This window comes from Ambystoma mexicanum, chromosome 2p (genome assembly GCF_040938575.1).
Source record: "Ambystoma mexicanum isolate Mex_15411 chromosome 2p, UKY_AmexF1_1, whole genome shotgun sequence".
Lineage (NCBI taxonomy): Eukaryota > Metazoa > Chordata > Amphibia > Caudata > Ambystomatidae > Ambystoma > Ambystoma mexicanum.
The window spans coordinates 663,379,954-663,392,481 of NC_090923.1; the positions used below are offsets into that span (position 1 = coordinate 663,379,954).

At 41.5% G+C, this 12,528-nt stretch overlaps 2 protein-coding genes across 7 annotated transcripts in view; one reads left to right on the forward strand and one right to left on the reverse strand.

The window, feature by feature from the left end:
- LOC138566665 (uncharacterized) overlaps positions 1–12,528 on the reverse strand; it is a 508,561-nt gene that overhangs the window by 311,194 nt on the left and 184,839 nt on the right. The window contains exon 5 of one of the 2 annotated variants that reach the window (XR_011301986.1): positions 1,299–1,863. The exons of the other annotated variant lie outside the window; for it this stretch is intronic. The gene's annotated coding sequence lies outside the window, so the exon portion shown is untranslated. Of the gene's footprint in view, positions 1–1,298; positions 1,864–12,528 lie in introns of those variants that run through there. 2 annotated transcript variants of the gene reach the window in all.
- Positions 1–12,528, forward strand: part of ACP7 (acid phosphatase 7, tartrate resistant (putative)) — a 282,088-nt gene that overhangs the window by 211,498 nt on the left and 58,062 nt on the right. For 2 of the 5 annotated variants that reach the window (XM_069644229.1, XM_069644233.1), the window contains 2 exons: positions 7,175–7,312; positions 12,275–12,427. In XM_069644229.1, coding sequence (XP_069500330.1) covers positions 7,175–7,312; positions 12,275–12,412 — 276 coding nt within the window. In that variant the 3' untranslated portion in view covers positions 12,413–12,427. Of the gene's footprint in view, positions 1–7,174; positions 7,313–12,146; positions 12,221–12,274; positions 12,428–12,528 lie in introns of those variants that run through there. The other 3 variants (XM_069644232.1, XM_069644230.1, XM_069644231.1) reach the window with 2 other exon arrangements.

The window sequence follows — 12,528 nt, forward strand, 5'->3', positions numbered from 1 at the left end:
TGAGGGACTTCAGAGCTAATAACAGTACAGCTAATAGCGGTGCCGTTATTAGCTCCTTCCCCATTCCCATTGAGCCCTATGGGGGCTCGAATGGGAATGGGGAATGGTAATTGGCATGGGGACTTAACGGGTCCTCCACGGTCGGAATGACCCGGTAAGTCCCCATAACGCCTACCCGTTCCCAGAAGGCGGTAGGGGATAGCCATGGCGCTAACAGCGCCGTGGTTACCTCCTACCGTGTAATGAGGCCCAATGTCTTTTTCTCTGTTCCTAACTTCTTCTCTTCTAATGGATACTTTGAGCTTGCATTCTTAGTTTTTGTTCCCGATCTCCTGCTTTTGGCAGAGTTGGTGCTCCTACTTCACTCGTAGTGCTCCCTGTTTAATTTGCTCTTAAATTGCACTCTACCAATGTCATGCTATCAGGCATGTGGATGACTTCTTCCTCTATTTTTCCCTTTTCTATGGGATACTGGGATACTCAGTAGATTATGTTGTGCCCCCTTTACTATTTTACCACCCTACTGTTTGCTGTATATACTTTATTTGAGTTCCCTTCCTTTTGAATCACATCTATTATTTATTTTCCTATGTGTTATCTTTAAATGTACCCATGAGCTGGCTCCTGTGCATCCTTCTTCCCTGATTTCCTTTTATTCTCCTACTCGTTCTCTGTATTCTCAATCTCTCTGGCTGTGCCTAAAATCCCCCTGCACACCCTTCTGATTTCGTTCTTTTTCGCTACTGGACCCCAAAAACTGGAACTCTTTACCCCTCTCTATCCACTCGTCTCCCTTGTTGCACTCTTTCGATTCTGCTATTAAAGCATATCTTTTGGCATCATCTTAATTGACATTGTAAATTCATCCTTGATTCTTTCTTGCTTTTTCTATTGGACCGTTTTTATTAATTGTGCAGTGCTTTGGTGAAAGTGCTTTATACATTCAATAAAATGAATATTAAATATAATAATGAGTGGCTCCCTCAATGATCTCATGGACTGTTTGTTCAAAATCCCTTGTGCATTTTGTGTATGTGAAATACTTTCGTACCTGTTAAGATGGCATTCCAAGATCAGCCCTGGTGGGAGGATTTTGTGAGGTCACCCTATTATGGCGAACAGGAAAGACTGAGAGGTTAGCCAAAACTCAACCAAAGAAAGGTAGCTGAGCAGTCAAGGCTTAGTCTCAGGAAGTGTATGAGTGGTCTAGGGCTACAATGAGTCCACACAAAGCAACACCAGTAATTCAAGTAAGATAGTAAGTATACAGAATACAATTATTTATTAGACCTTTAGTGACACACTAAGCATAGACAAATCACATACCAATCCTTGTAAAACATATATACACATTGACAATTAGGAGAAATAGAAATGCATACGAATCAGTTACCAGTGCAATACAGGTGAGTAATAAGATGCAAGAAAAACAGGTAGAATTCTTTAGAAATCCCACTGGACAATTTCCCTCAATCTTATTAAGTCCAACCCCAAAGTGATATGGGGCCTTGTGCCCAAAGGTCACCAGTTCAGGGAAGTTTTCAAAAGACTGTAGTGGCCAGTAGTGGTGCTTCGAAAGTGTTCAAAAGTTAGATAATGTTCTAAGTAAAGTTCAGGTGAGTACTCAACTCAATCCAACACACTAGGATTGACCTAGGGAAGGATCCTTAACCAAGGTTCCACTGCCAAAGGTCAGGTCAGAGTGAGTTACCGCCAGTACTTTACACTCAATGTAACCCTATGGGAGACAGGGGGAGAAAGCAACATGCATGTACAATTACTGCCCTGTGAATACCACGATTGGATGTTCCAGACTTAGTTCCAGGCTTGTTATTCTGTTCTTGTTCCTTCCGTGAGAGTCGTCTAGACAGAAGGATACTTTTTTTATTTGGATTTGGTGCACATCAACCTTTTTTTTTATACAATATGTAATCAAATGATTTTTTAAAACAAGTAGCCTCATAATATATACAATAAAAACTTTCACACAGATTTAAAACAGTATTAAATGCTCATGTAATAAGCAACACAGCCCTATTTCCAATTCTAGGGCAAACTTTTAATAACAACATTGTGTTGTGTGACTATCGTACAATTCATACACTATTTGATCGTATACTGAATATTCAGATTTTTCATGCCACTTGATTTCCTTTACATCTCAAATTCGATAATTATTTCCTCAATTATCCTTAATAATTGTACCAAAGATAAAAATATATAATGACTTTGTCCCCACATACAAAATATCCAGAATAGTTCAAGAAAGAAGGAGGTGTCATTAGTTAGGTATTTGCCCAGTGTTAATACCCTATCACTTTCAAAGAAACTACAATATAAAATCAAGTGCTTTAAAGTTTCCAGTTCATGTCTACTGCGTCAAAATCGGCAAAGTCCATCATTTGTGGTATCACTATTATTTTTCCAGTATTTTGTTTGTGCCCTAGTACGGACTAAGTTTAGTCTAAATCTCATGTAGACCTTCCTTGCTTGATTGCATGGGAAAGAAATGAAATATGGCAAACGGGGCAATTGTTTGTGCCTAAATTTTGCGTATTTCCCATATGATTGATACGTGGCAATATGATCAGATGCGCACGACCAGTGTTATTGTAGTAATTCTTTTCTTTACAATCGCTGGGCGTACTATAAGGTCTTCCGGTTGCATGGCTATGATGGAGAGTGTAGCTCGCATCTGGTTGTTAAAGTGCAGGATTGAGGATGGTGACTCATTTTCAAGCATTAAAGCTAAATCCTCATACAGTGAGTTTGGTGGGGGATGTAACATTCTGCCGAAGTTGCTAAGCCTTCTCCATTGAAGCAATTAAGCCAATGAAAACAGTTCAAGCTGATGGATGACAATGAAATTGGGCAAACATTTGGCGAGACGAAGAATGGTCTTCCAAATTGAGCCTTGAATTTTGTTTAAATAATCGCCAATTTCAAGCAAACAGAGATCTAAGCCATGTAGAATTGTCACCTCTACTTTTAACAAGTAGAAGTCTATCAACGGTTGCAGTGAAAATTTGCAGTGTTTGTGAAAAATGATCCTCATTTGGGCTAATATCGGAGCAGTTTTAATGGTTATGGAATTATGCCATTTCTTGAGAGAATTGATGTTTGTCAAGAAGTAGCACAAATACGTCAGTCCCATCGTGCGCTGAATTGGATTATCTTCTAGGCTCCATTTAAATTTTTGCACTCTTTTTTTTATTGGCAAATACTAAGATATTTGATTTTGCAGAGTTAGTGACCAGATTATGTTGGATACAAAATGCAGAGAAGTAGTGACGTTTTTTCTGTAACCCAAACGGTGTACAGTCAAATAAAATGACGTCATCCGCAAATGCGAGCCATTTGAGTCGCAAATCTCCTAACTTTACTGGGAAGGTGTCAGCATTACACCAGAGGGCGTTGATATCAGCAAGGTAACGGTTGAACAAGATAGATGCAAGGTTGCACCCTTGTTTTACCCCGATTTCAGTTGGAATTTTATCTGTTAGTAACCGGTCTGATCTATTTGAATTCTATAATTAGTTTGATCATGCAAAAGGGCGATAATTGCAATAATATGTGCCAGGATATTGAAGTGTTGCATTTTTTTCCACAAGAGGACTCTAATAACACTGTCAAATGCAGATGACAGGTCAAGTAAGGCCATGTAGATAGGCCCATTTTTGGACTGTTGGGAGGATGCCAGAATATGAGATAAGATTGTAGCATTTAACTGAGTGCCCATTGATTTTCTGAAGCCAGTTTGAAATCGAAATAGTGTATGATTAGTGGAAATAAATTGATTTAAATCGTCAGGTACTAATGCAGCAAATTCCTTTGCAGCAACATCTATCAACGCAATCAGTCAAAAGTTGGCAGGGATTTCGAATGAGCCTTTCTGATGCAAAGGAATGATTATTGATGTAAGCCGTGATGGTGGAATCCCCCTTGTTTGAAATATAGAATTGTAACGACACTTCAGGACAGGTGCCCAGAAGTGAGGGTCATCTTTCAAAACACAGGGTGGCAGGCCATCCGGCCCTGCTGCTTTGGAGTAGTTGAGGTTCTTGAGCGCCCGTTCTATAGCCTCCTTTTCCCACGGGCTATTAGGGAGCATGTGATTAGTTAATGCTTGTACATCCTCTTGAACGAAGCCCTGAGGTAAGCAATATTCGCTCGGATAATATTGGATCCATGTGTTACCAGAAATCGCAGCATGGAACACAGTAGGTTGTCGGCCCAGAGGGTTCCTTAGTGTGGGCCAAATTTCCCTAGAATTTTTTTTGCATAGAAGGTTAATCATGACTTGGTTATCTTTCAGATGATAGTCAAATTTCGTATTTTTCAAGTCTTTTTTGTACCTCAAGATTTTTTTTTTTATTTTTGAAAATTATTAAGGATACTTTGTTACACAGGATTTAGTTTTGGCCTGTCGCGGTGCACAGGAATTGGCTCCCATTTAAGACTCAAACGAAGGCAAGTGAAGACTTCTGTGGGAGAGATAGCCATGGGACACCTCAGGGACATGAAGAAGATTAGATGCCACGAAAGTTACCACAGTCAGGTGGTGACATGCGATTGTACAGCATGTGGAAACAGGAGCAGGCCCTGCACAGTTTCCCTTGAAGTGAGATGGCTGAAAATGGAACAAGAGGTGACTTGTGGCACAAGCAGAATATATGCAAAGTTCCAAATCTCTGCTCGGAACGACGACGGCTGCAGCGAGGTAGCCCAGGAGAGAGCTGCTCAGTCCTGGACACTTCCAAAGGCTCAGCAGGTACGGATGCTTAACCAGGTGTTGGGACTGGTTGTTTCCACCGGTCCATGGGTCGAAGAACCAACGAAGGCCTTCTTGAGATCAGGACAGAGGAGCAGCTGCAGGAGTTGTCTTTGGGTCATCAGCTGGCTACTCTTCTTCATAGAAATCTTGGTTGCAACGATAATCTGATGAAAAGTTTCAGGAGCCCTCTTTTTATCCAAGATTCAGACTGGGAGCAAGCACAAGCCCACCAATGGTAAGGATGTGCGCCCTTCAAAGAGGCAGGGGTTGTCCAATCAGGGACAACCACTGCTCATCACATCTGCTCAGCGACAGACATTCAGGCCCCAGAGGATGTGGTAGTAGGAAGTCCCTGCCCCTTCCTCTGGTCACAAGCCCACACAGCTCCTTTGCCTGCGAAAGCAGTAGCTTTCCCAGCGAAAGGAATTTTCATATAAAGCATTTCCTGACCTGAGAAGGCAGGAAGAAGGCCAAAGAACAATAAGGCCAAAGAACAAGTGAAAAACTGTGTGGTAGGGCCATTTTAGGGTGCTAGCCACCTGTAGTAGCCATTCACGGTAAATAAAAAAAGTGGACAAATAAAATCCTACAAAAATGGTAAACATATCAAAGCTGCCACCAGCTTGTCTTGGGCCCATATTAAAAGTAACCAAAAAGCCATTATATAAACAGATATTAGGATACAAAGTATCCTAACTGCACTACACAGTAACGTGATGTGTGTAATTATAACAATACAAGAATTCATAAAAGCATAGGGCCTCATTACGAGGTTGTCGGTATAATACCACCAGGATACGGCAACCGATAACACCGTTACCAGCACTCGTCCGGCAGAATTACCGCTGCATTACGCGTGCCAGTAAGGGATCTTAATCCCCATTCCATGGAGTCACATAGGAGTCCATGGGGGGATTTGCCGGCAATGCTGACACAGCTATTTTGCCAGTAGAGTGGAGTAATTACCTCCAGCTCCTAGCTGGAGGTAATTCCGGCCAGCCCACCAGCAACCTTGCACTTTGCTGGTACGATAATGTGCTGCTAAACAAAATTACCGGCATGTCATTGCTGCACCAGTAAAGTTATAATGAGGCCCATAGTCTCTCAGTACTGACAGTCTTAAGGGCTAGTTAGTTTCCCCATGAAAATGAGCAAAACAGGCAAAGGAAGTAAAGCAGAAGCCTTTACTGACCTATACCAAGTCAGGACAGGGTTCAGAACAAGCAAAAAGAAACCATAGAAATGTATGTAGGGAAAGGTGCACAAATACAATCTTTCCTAATACTTTCCTGTTTCTACCTTGTAACTTTCATGCTACCATTTTATTTACTTTCAGCCACTTTGCAATATTTCTGCCAACCTGTAATCTTGCTATCATCCTTTTTCCTTTTGTTTTCCCCTTCTACAGATCCAGTTCCTCCTGTATATTTAACTTTCCCATTAACCTTCAAAAAATCTTGCCTTGTCTTAGCTTTCTCTATGCCGTCTACTGTAGTTTGCTGTACATTGGCCAACATTGGTTAGATTTGAACCAACGGCAGTGTATTACAAGTGATAATGTTAGGACTTGCTTTCTACTCTCTTCAATTTTTTTAAATTCACCAATTCATTCTTCTGTCTGCTAGAACTCCCATCACTTTCCATTGTCACTTTTTTGGTTAGTATTCTCTTGTCATTATTGTCTTGCTCATCATACAATCTCCCTTGCTTCTGTATATGAGGGAATGTACCTTGCGACCCAAATTGATTCTATATACCAACTTCAGATTCAAAGGGTCTCTCTGCTCTATTGAGACTCACCAAACTGTCATCGACAGCATAATACTTCAGAGTAACCATAAAGTCCAGTATAAAATTACACAATTACATGTAACAATGGGAAAGTGCGTTGTAGGCACATGCACTAGACCAGAAATCTTTTCTGCGAATTCAAGCATAGCTTTGTGTAATATGGTCTCCATCTGTTCTGTAAAGGTTTTTGTTCAAGACCTATATAGGGGCTGCTTCTATAGTAATCAAGATTGTTAAGTGGGACTATCTCCACCTTTCATCCTAACATGGTTGATTAAATATGTACTGGTGGGTAACAGCATGGTCACGCCTTTGATCATGTACCAAGTGCAAGTGCTATCAATAAACAGTCAATCTTACCTCCATCATTCTGTGAAACTCTACCCTCCATCATTGACACGCCCTAGTATTCGCTCAGTTATTTTAGTGCAGAAACGTGTTTTTGTAACTGTATTTTTGTGTGCATGTTCAATGTTTGTATATTGCTCAGAACAATTCCTGATGGAACACGTGGGGATGGTGTACTTGTTAATGAGTTTTGGGCTTAAAGACTGTTCCTGTTTTCCAGTGTATGGTGATGTCTGCCAACTATGATGTCTGTTTCCACAGGGCTGCAGAGAGGAACTGGATCCTTTTGTACCAGAGCCCCGAAACTGGAGTGCAGTGCGGATAAAGGACTATGGGTACACCCGTATGCAAGTGATCAATCGGACTCACCTCCACCTGCAGCAAATATCAGATGACCAGGTATGTTTCAGGAAAACACACTGTTTGACCATCTGAGACAGAGGGGGTCGCACCTTATCTACAGACCTGGCAGCCAGGCTAGCAGGGGCGCTAAATGTGGGAACAGTAAGACAGGTATAACGTCCTTTCATCGCGGGATGTTTTTTCGCCTATCTTTTTAGTGTGATTTTTTCACAAAAAAAACTCATCCATTTTTTTGGGGGGGGTTGGAATAATATATATTTGGGGTGTGGGTGTTCGGGATCATATAAAAAATAAAAGTCGATGGGGGTTTGCGAGGGGACCCCCCAAAAATAAAAAATAAAAAATGTGATGAGTTTTTTCAGTGAAAAATCCACGGCAAGAAACCTGCGAAAAAACATCCCGCGTTGAAATGATATAGAACCGGGGGATCGCCTGGCTATCCCCTGATGTCATTGTCAGAGGATAAGGGGCGCACCACATCTGTTCTCCAGAAGCGTCTGCCCTGTAAGGGAAATGAAACTGGGGGAGAGAATACCAGTACCGGAAAGGCATTCAGACACCCTGTTCCTTCAGGAGACTTAAAAGTTGGGCTTGTAACCAAGTGCAATCTTCAGGTGGATCACCAAGTTTGCTAAGTGTGACAAAGCCTTCTGGCCTCGTTCCTAGCTCTACTGCTCACTGGCAAACTACATATCATCTACGAAGTCCTAAATGCTAATGACTAGACCCACTGTGGGACAGAATTTTGGAGAGCATTTGGTTTGTTAAATAGCACCATGGTCATCAGTTACGAGAGATCAGACTGTTGTGTCAGGAAACTGCATGGCAGATAATATACTGAATACTCTTTCTGTTGGAAAAACGTCTGGCAAGCTTGAGGCTAGAGAAGGTTCAGTTCCATCTGGTCAAAGAGTAGGTTTTAAAATCCCTTCCAAGATATCTACACCGACCCGTTCGGCAGTTACATCAGCCCTTGATGGAAACAGCCACCCAGACTGCCACAGGCTTCCAGCGGGCACAACAATGGAGACTGGTCCCTTCAGAGGCTAACAGGAGCCATGGGGAAAATGCAGTAATTCCGCAAGTGTCATTAGGCAGCATAAAGGGGGAACTCATTGGACCCCACTGCGCTGATGCCCTGCAACACTCGAAGTGAAGAAATGTAGTTCCATCCCTGTGGAAAAACCACCAAATGTGCCTGTGCAAAGCTACAGCACGTCGCAAGAAATTGTCATAACGCTGGAATGGTTGAACCGACGGGCACTAGCTATTGTGTTCCGGGGAGCTTGATCCAGAACATGATGACTTGTGTGTGGGGGAGCTGAGAATTTTAAGCAGGAAGAAAAGGCAGAAATGAAATATGTTGGGCAGAGGTATATAGGACAGAACTACTACCTTCCCATTAAGTTAGAATGGCAACCAGCAACAGCCCTACTGGACTCCAAAAGCAGGAAATTGTCAGTTTATTAGGACCGTGTACATTCAGATGTTGATGAACCATTTGGTCTGGATGACATTTGTGATTTGAAATACATCCCAAAGCACACCTTCATTTCTCAGCGGATGATCAATAGTTCTAAGGAGAGGTAGCCTTGCTGCCTGGACTCCTTGGCCTCAACCTACACACATTCAACACTTGATTTCACAAGAATCGAGGAAAATCCCTGTACCAACCAACAGAACCAGAGGAATACAGATGAAGAAGAGGATAGATGGGCCTGAGAACCCAAGGGAGATTGCGAGTGGCCCCAAGAATTCTTAGATGCTTCAAAACCTACGATAACCAACCCAAAAACCTATTTATTTTTTAAAGCCCTACGGTAGGGCCGACAGAAAGGGTGGTAATATGTGGTAGAGTCTTCTGCCTGAACCTACGAGTGAATGAGAGGTTGCAAAGGGGGCCAGGTGCCGCCACAAACTGCATTATGCTGGGCCTATTTGTGCATTGGGGGATCACCTGGCTACCCTCCCATGTTATGGCCAGAGGCCAGGGTCTTGCCATAGGGGTCGTTCAGAAGGGCCTGTCCCTTTAAGGGAGAATGAAACTGTGGTAGAGAATACTACTACCGGAAAGGCATTCGGGAATCCTGTCCCTTCACAAGACTTAATATTAGGATTGCCATATGTAATATATTTGTTGTGGCCAATTAGTGCACACATATCACTAAACAGGAGAAGCACACAGGCACCACAATCCATGCTGAAGTAACACCAAAATTTGACTTGCGAGGTGAGTGCCTAGCAATGTTCCCTATAATTATTTTTCTCTATTTGCGCCCTGATGCCTCCGGGCCTGCTGGTTTGCGCGTTATAAATAAATAAATACAAATACTGGTTGGCTGTTGTGCGCACATTATTTTCCAGGGGCGCAACTGACTGGGGTAAGTCACTTTGTGAGCATGTGTATTTAGTGAACTACCATCGCAAAAAGAGTTTGAAAAGGAATTTCCTCTTACCAGCAACTGCAATTCTTGACAAATCTTGCAACACCTTTTCCAAACACACAGGCTAAAATAAAATATGGCATATGTGATTTTACAGACAAATCATCAACCAGTCCAAGACTTCAACATGTACCACAGTACCTTGGAAACGTTTTATGCCACTGGATAATCACTCATGTGTAATACAAAACACACATATCTCTTGTCATAACTGATGTGGCCGTCAAGAAATTCAGACAGAATACAACATTTGCAGATCGATTAATGGCAATTAAAAGAAATGTGTCAAACATGCTGATAGGATTCAAGTGCCACTTTAATTAAATAATTCAAGGGCCAGGAGAACATGCTTCTAATAATATGTCTAAGGATGAAAATTACATCAGAATGACTGCACCTCGGAATATGATAAAAAATTCCTGTTCCTCTGTTACTATCCACATTACGTTCTCCTGCGGGTAGTTATAACACCAGCCTACAGCTAAGAGACATATACACCATCAAGTTTTACCCTCTAAAAAAATGAAAATGTGCCTTACACAAATGAGAAACAATGAACATATCGTTGATTCAACCCACAAAGCTCCACTGATATTTTTTCGAATTAGTGACCAGTAAAGCACTGGCATAGGAAGGAACGTTAATATTAATGCCCGATTTCAAGAGGAATTTTATGGTGAAGAACATCTTTTGATATACAGAAAGTATCCCTATTGGCAAAGCTAATTACTTTTTTACTCCCTGAAAAATCATTTGACTCCCAAGTAGGGAGCAAAATCTGATTAGACCCCTGACATAGGAAGTTAAATGACAGGGCACATAATAAAGTCTATAGTCTTGCCGACCCTTCCGACCCACAGCCTAGACAAAATTAAACAAGAGCTTTAGTGAGGTTTAGCATCAATTCATCAGAGATACAACTGAATGAGTGCCTTCTTTAGAAACTATGGATCCCTCTTCTGTAATTCTTTGTTATCAGGTAAATAAGATGGAAGGGGATACTCTAGAGACGATACACACAGAACAGAAGGTTATATTCAAAAGCCCTCAGCAGCTGAGCATAGAAAGAAAAAAGGTGCTGTTGTCTAGACGGGTACTGGACTTTCCTATCCTTTAGCAAACAAGCAACACATTTTTTTCAGTGTACTGCCGAAACGTATGACTTGGTTTTTAAAACGTGCTCCTTCGTTCATTACCCACAAGGAATGATGACCTGTGCGCTTCCACCCATACCCTTCACCGGCCCCTGTGCTAGCCTCCAATACTAGTTGCTAGAGCACTGTAAGAAGTGAGGGATTGTAGCAGTAAACACTCGCTGGGATATTTGCAGACCAACAATACTTTGTATGCAAGGCATCTTTAATGCCTCAACATATTATGTGCATTTCTAAGAATGTCATGACTCTGCATGTACAAAATTATTTTGCATTGCATACAAGATTGTTTGCAGCATACCCCACCCATATATCATTGTGTAGGATTATGCAGTGCTCAGTGAAAGCATTTTTGTATAGCAGCGAGTTTGTGAAGGTCTATTCCCAAAGGAACTCTGAACACTTGGAAATGATGCAGATTGTGTGAAAAGCATTCTCATGTCTGAATATCCTGTGCCGTGATACTATGGACGAGTAATCCCAGGCATAATCCATACCCATTATCCATTGTAGGCAAAGTAAATGATATTGCAATGTTGCTCTTCACTTATAGGGTAATGTTAGTGATGCTAAAGTAGGAGTAGCTGAGCATCACATTTGTCTTCTCAAAATCCTTAGAGGGCAAATTAATATTTGAGTTTTCTAATGCGTTAACTTGCAAGGGAGCCGCTTCAAAGCATGTGCGTGACATATGTACAAAGAAGAGGAAGTATGGGATAACGTTACACATCCAAGTAGCCTTCTTACTTACAGTCATTATTCGATATTTGAGCTAGTAGTTTGATTGTATAGTGTTGGTGCCGCTTTTGGTAAGACACAATGAGTAACAGAAATTCTGGCGCGAGAACGTTATTCATATTCCAACATAAACCAGGTGGATGTAGGTACACGTCTGCTAACCTTTCGCAGAGTTAAGTGAGGAAGAGTCAAGGTTGTTTGGTAGTATCTTAATGTGTTCTGGGCAGAAGTTAGAGTCATAAGATAAAAGTGTGGTAGAGTCAAGTTTAGGAGTCATGGGTGGCGAGGGAACATTATTCAGTTAACGTGTGCAGGCATATCTTGGTTAGATTCTTCTGTGCATGGAGCCAGTTTTTCATATAGTTTGTTTACCTCTTGTTTGTGTATTTTGCTGTTTGGGTGTTTAGGATCACCCTTGCATAGTAGTGTAAGTCAAATGAGCAGAATATCAAGACTAGTTGCTTATTTGGAAGAGAAAAAAACATTTCTGGTAATTACTGTGGCTTGTGCCTTATTAAATCTTTTTTGAAATAGGTGAGAATGATCTGTGTGCGCTGCTAAAAATCTTCTGAGCGGCACCCAGAAGGAAGCTGGGCAAGCGTACATGCGCACAGCTTAGAGGGAACATTGGTGCCTAGTAAATATCCTGTTTCCTGGTATAGAATTCTGCAGTGACAACAACAAACTGGAAACCAACAGAGCAACAACTGGAGTTAACTCTATCCTCCAAGCCAACACTGCCTACAAAAGATATGTCAACGGTATGTCAAAAATCAAATCCCAAAATGGGAATTTCTTAGAGCAAGTTCAAAACTGTATGATGAAGAATATATTCTACAACAAAATATAATCATGAAGAAATTCAAACCTGCAGGCTACACAACAATATACATGGATGAAGCTATTCAATTTGCAG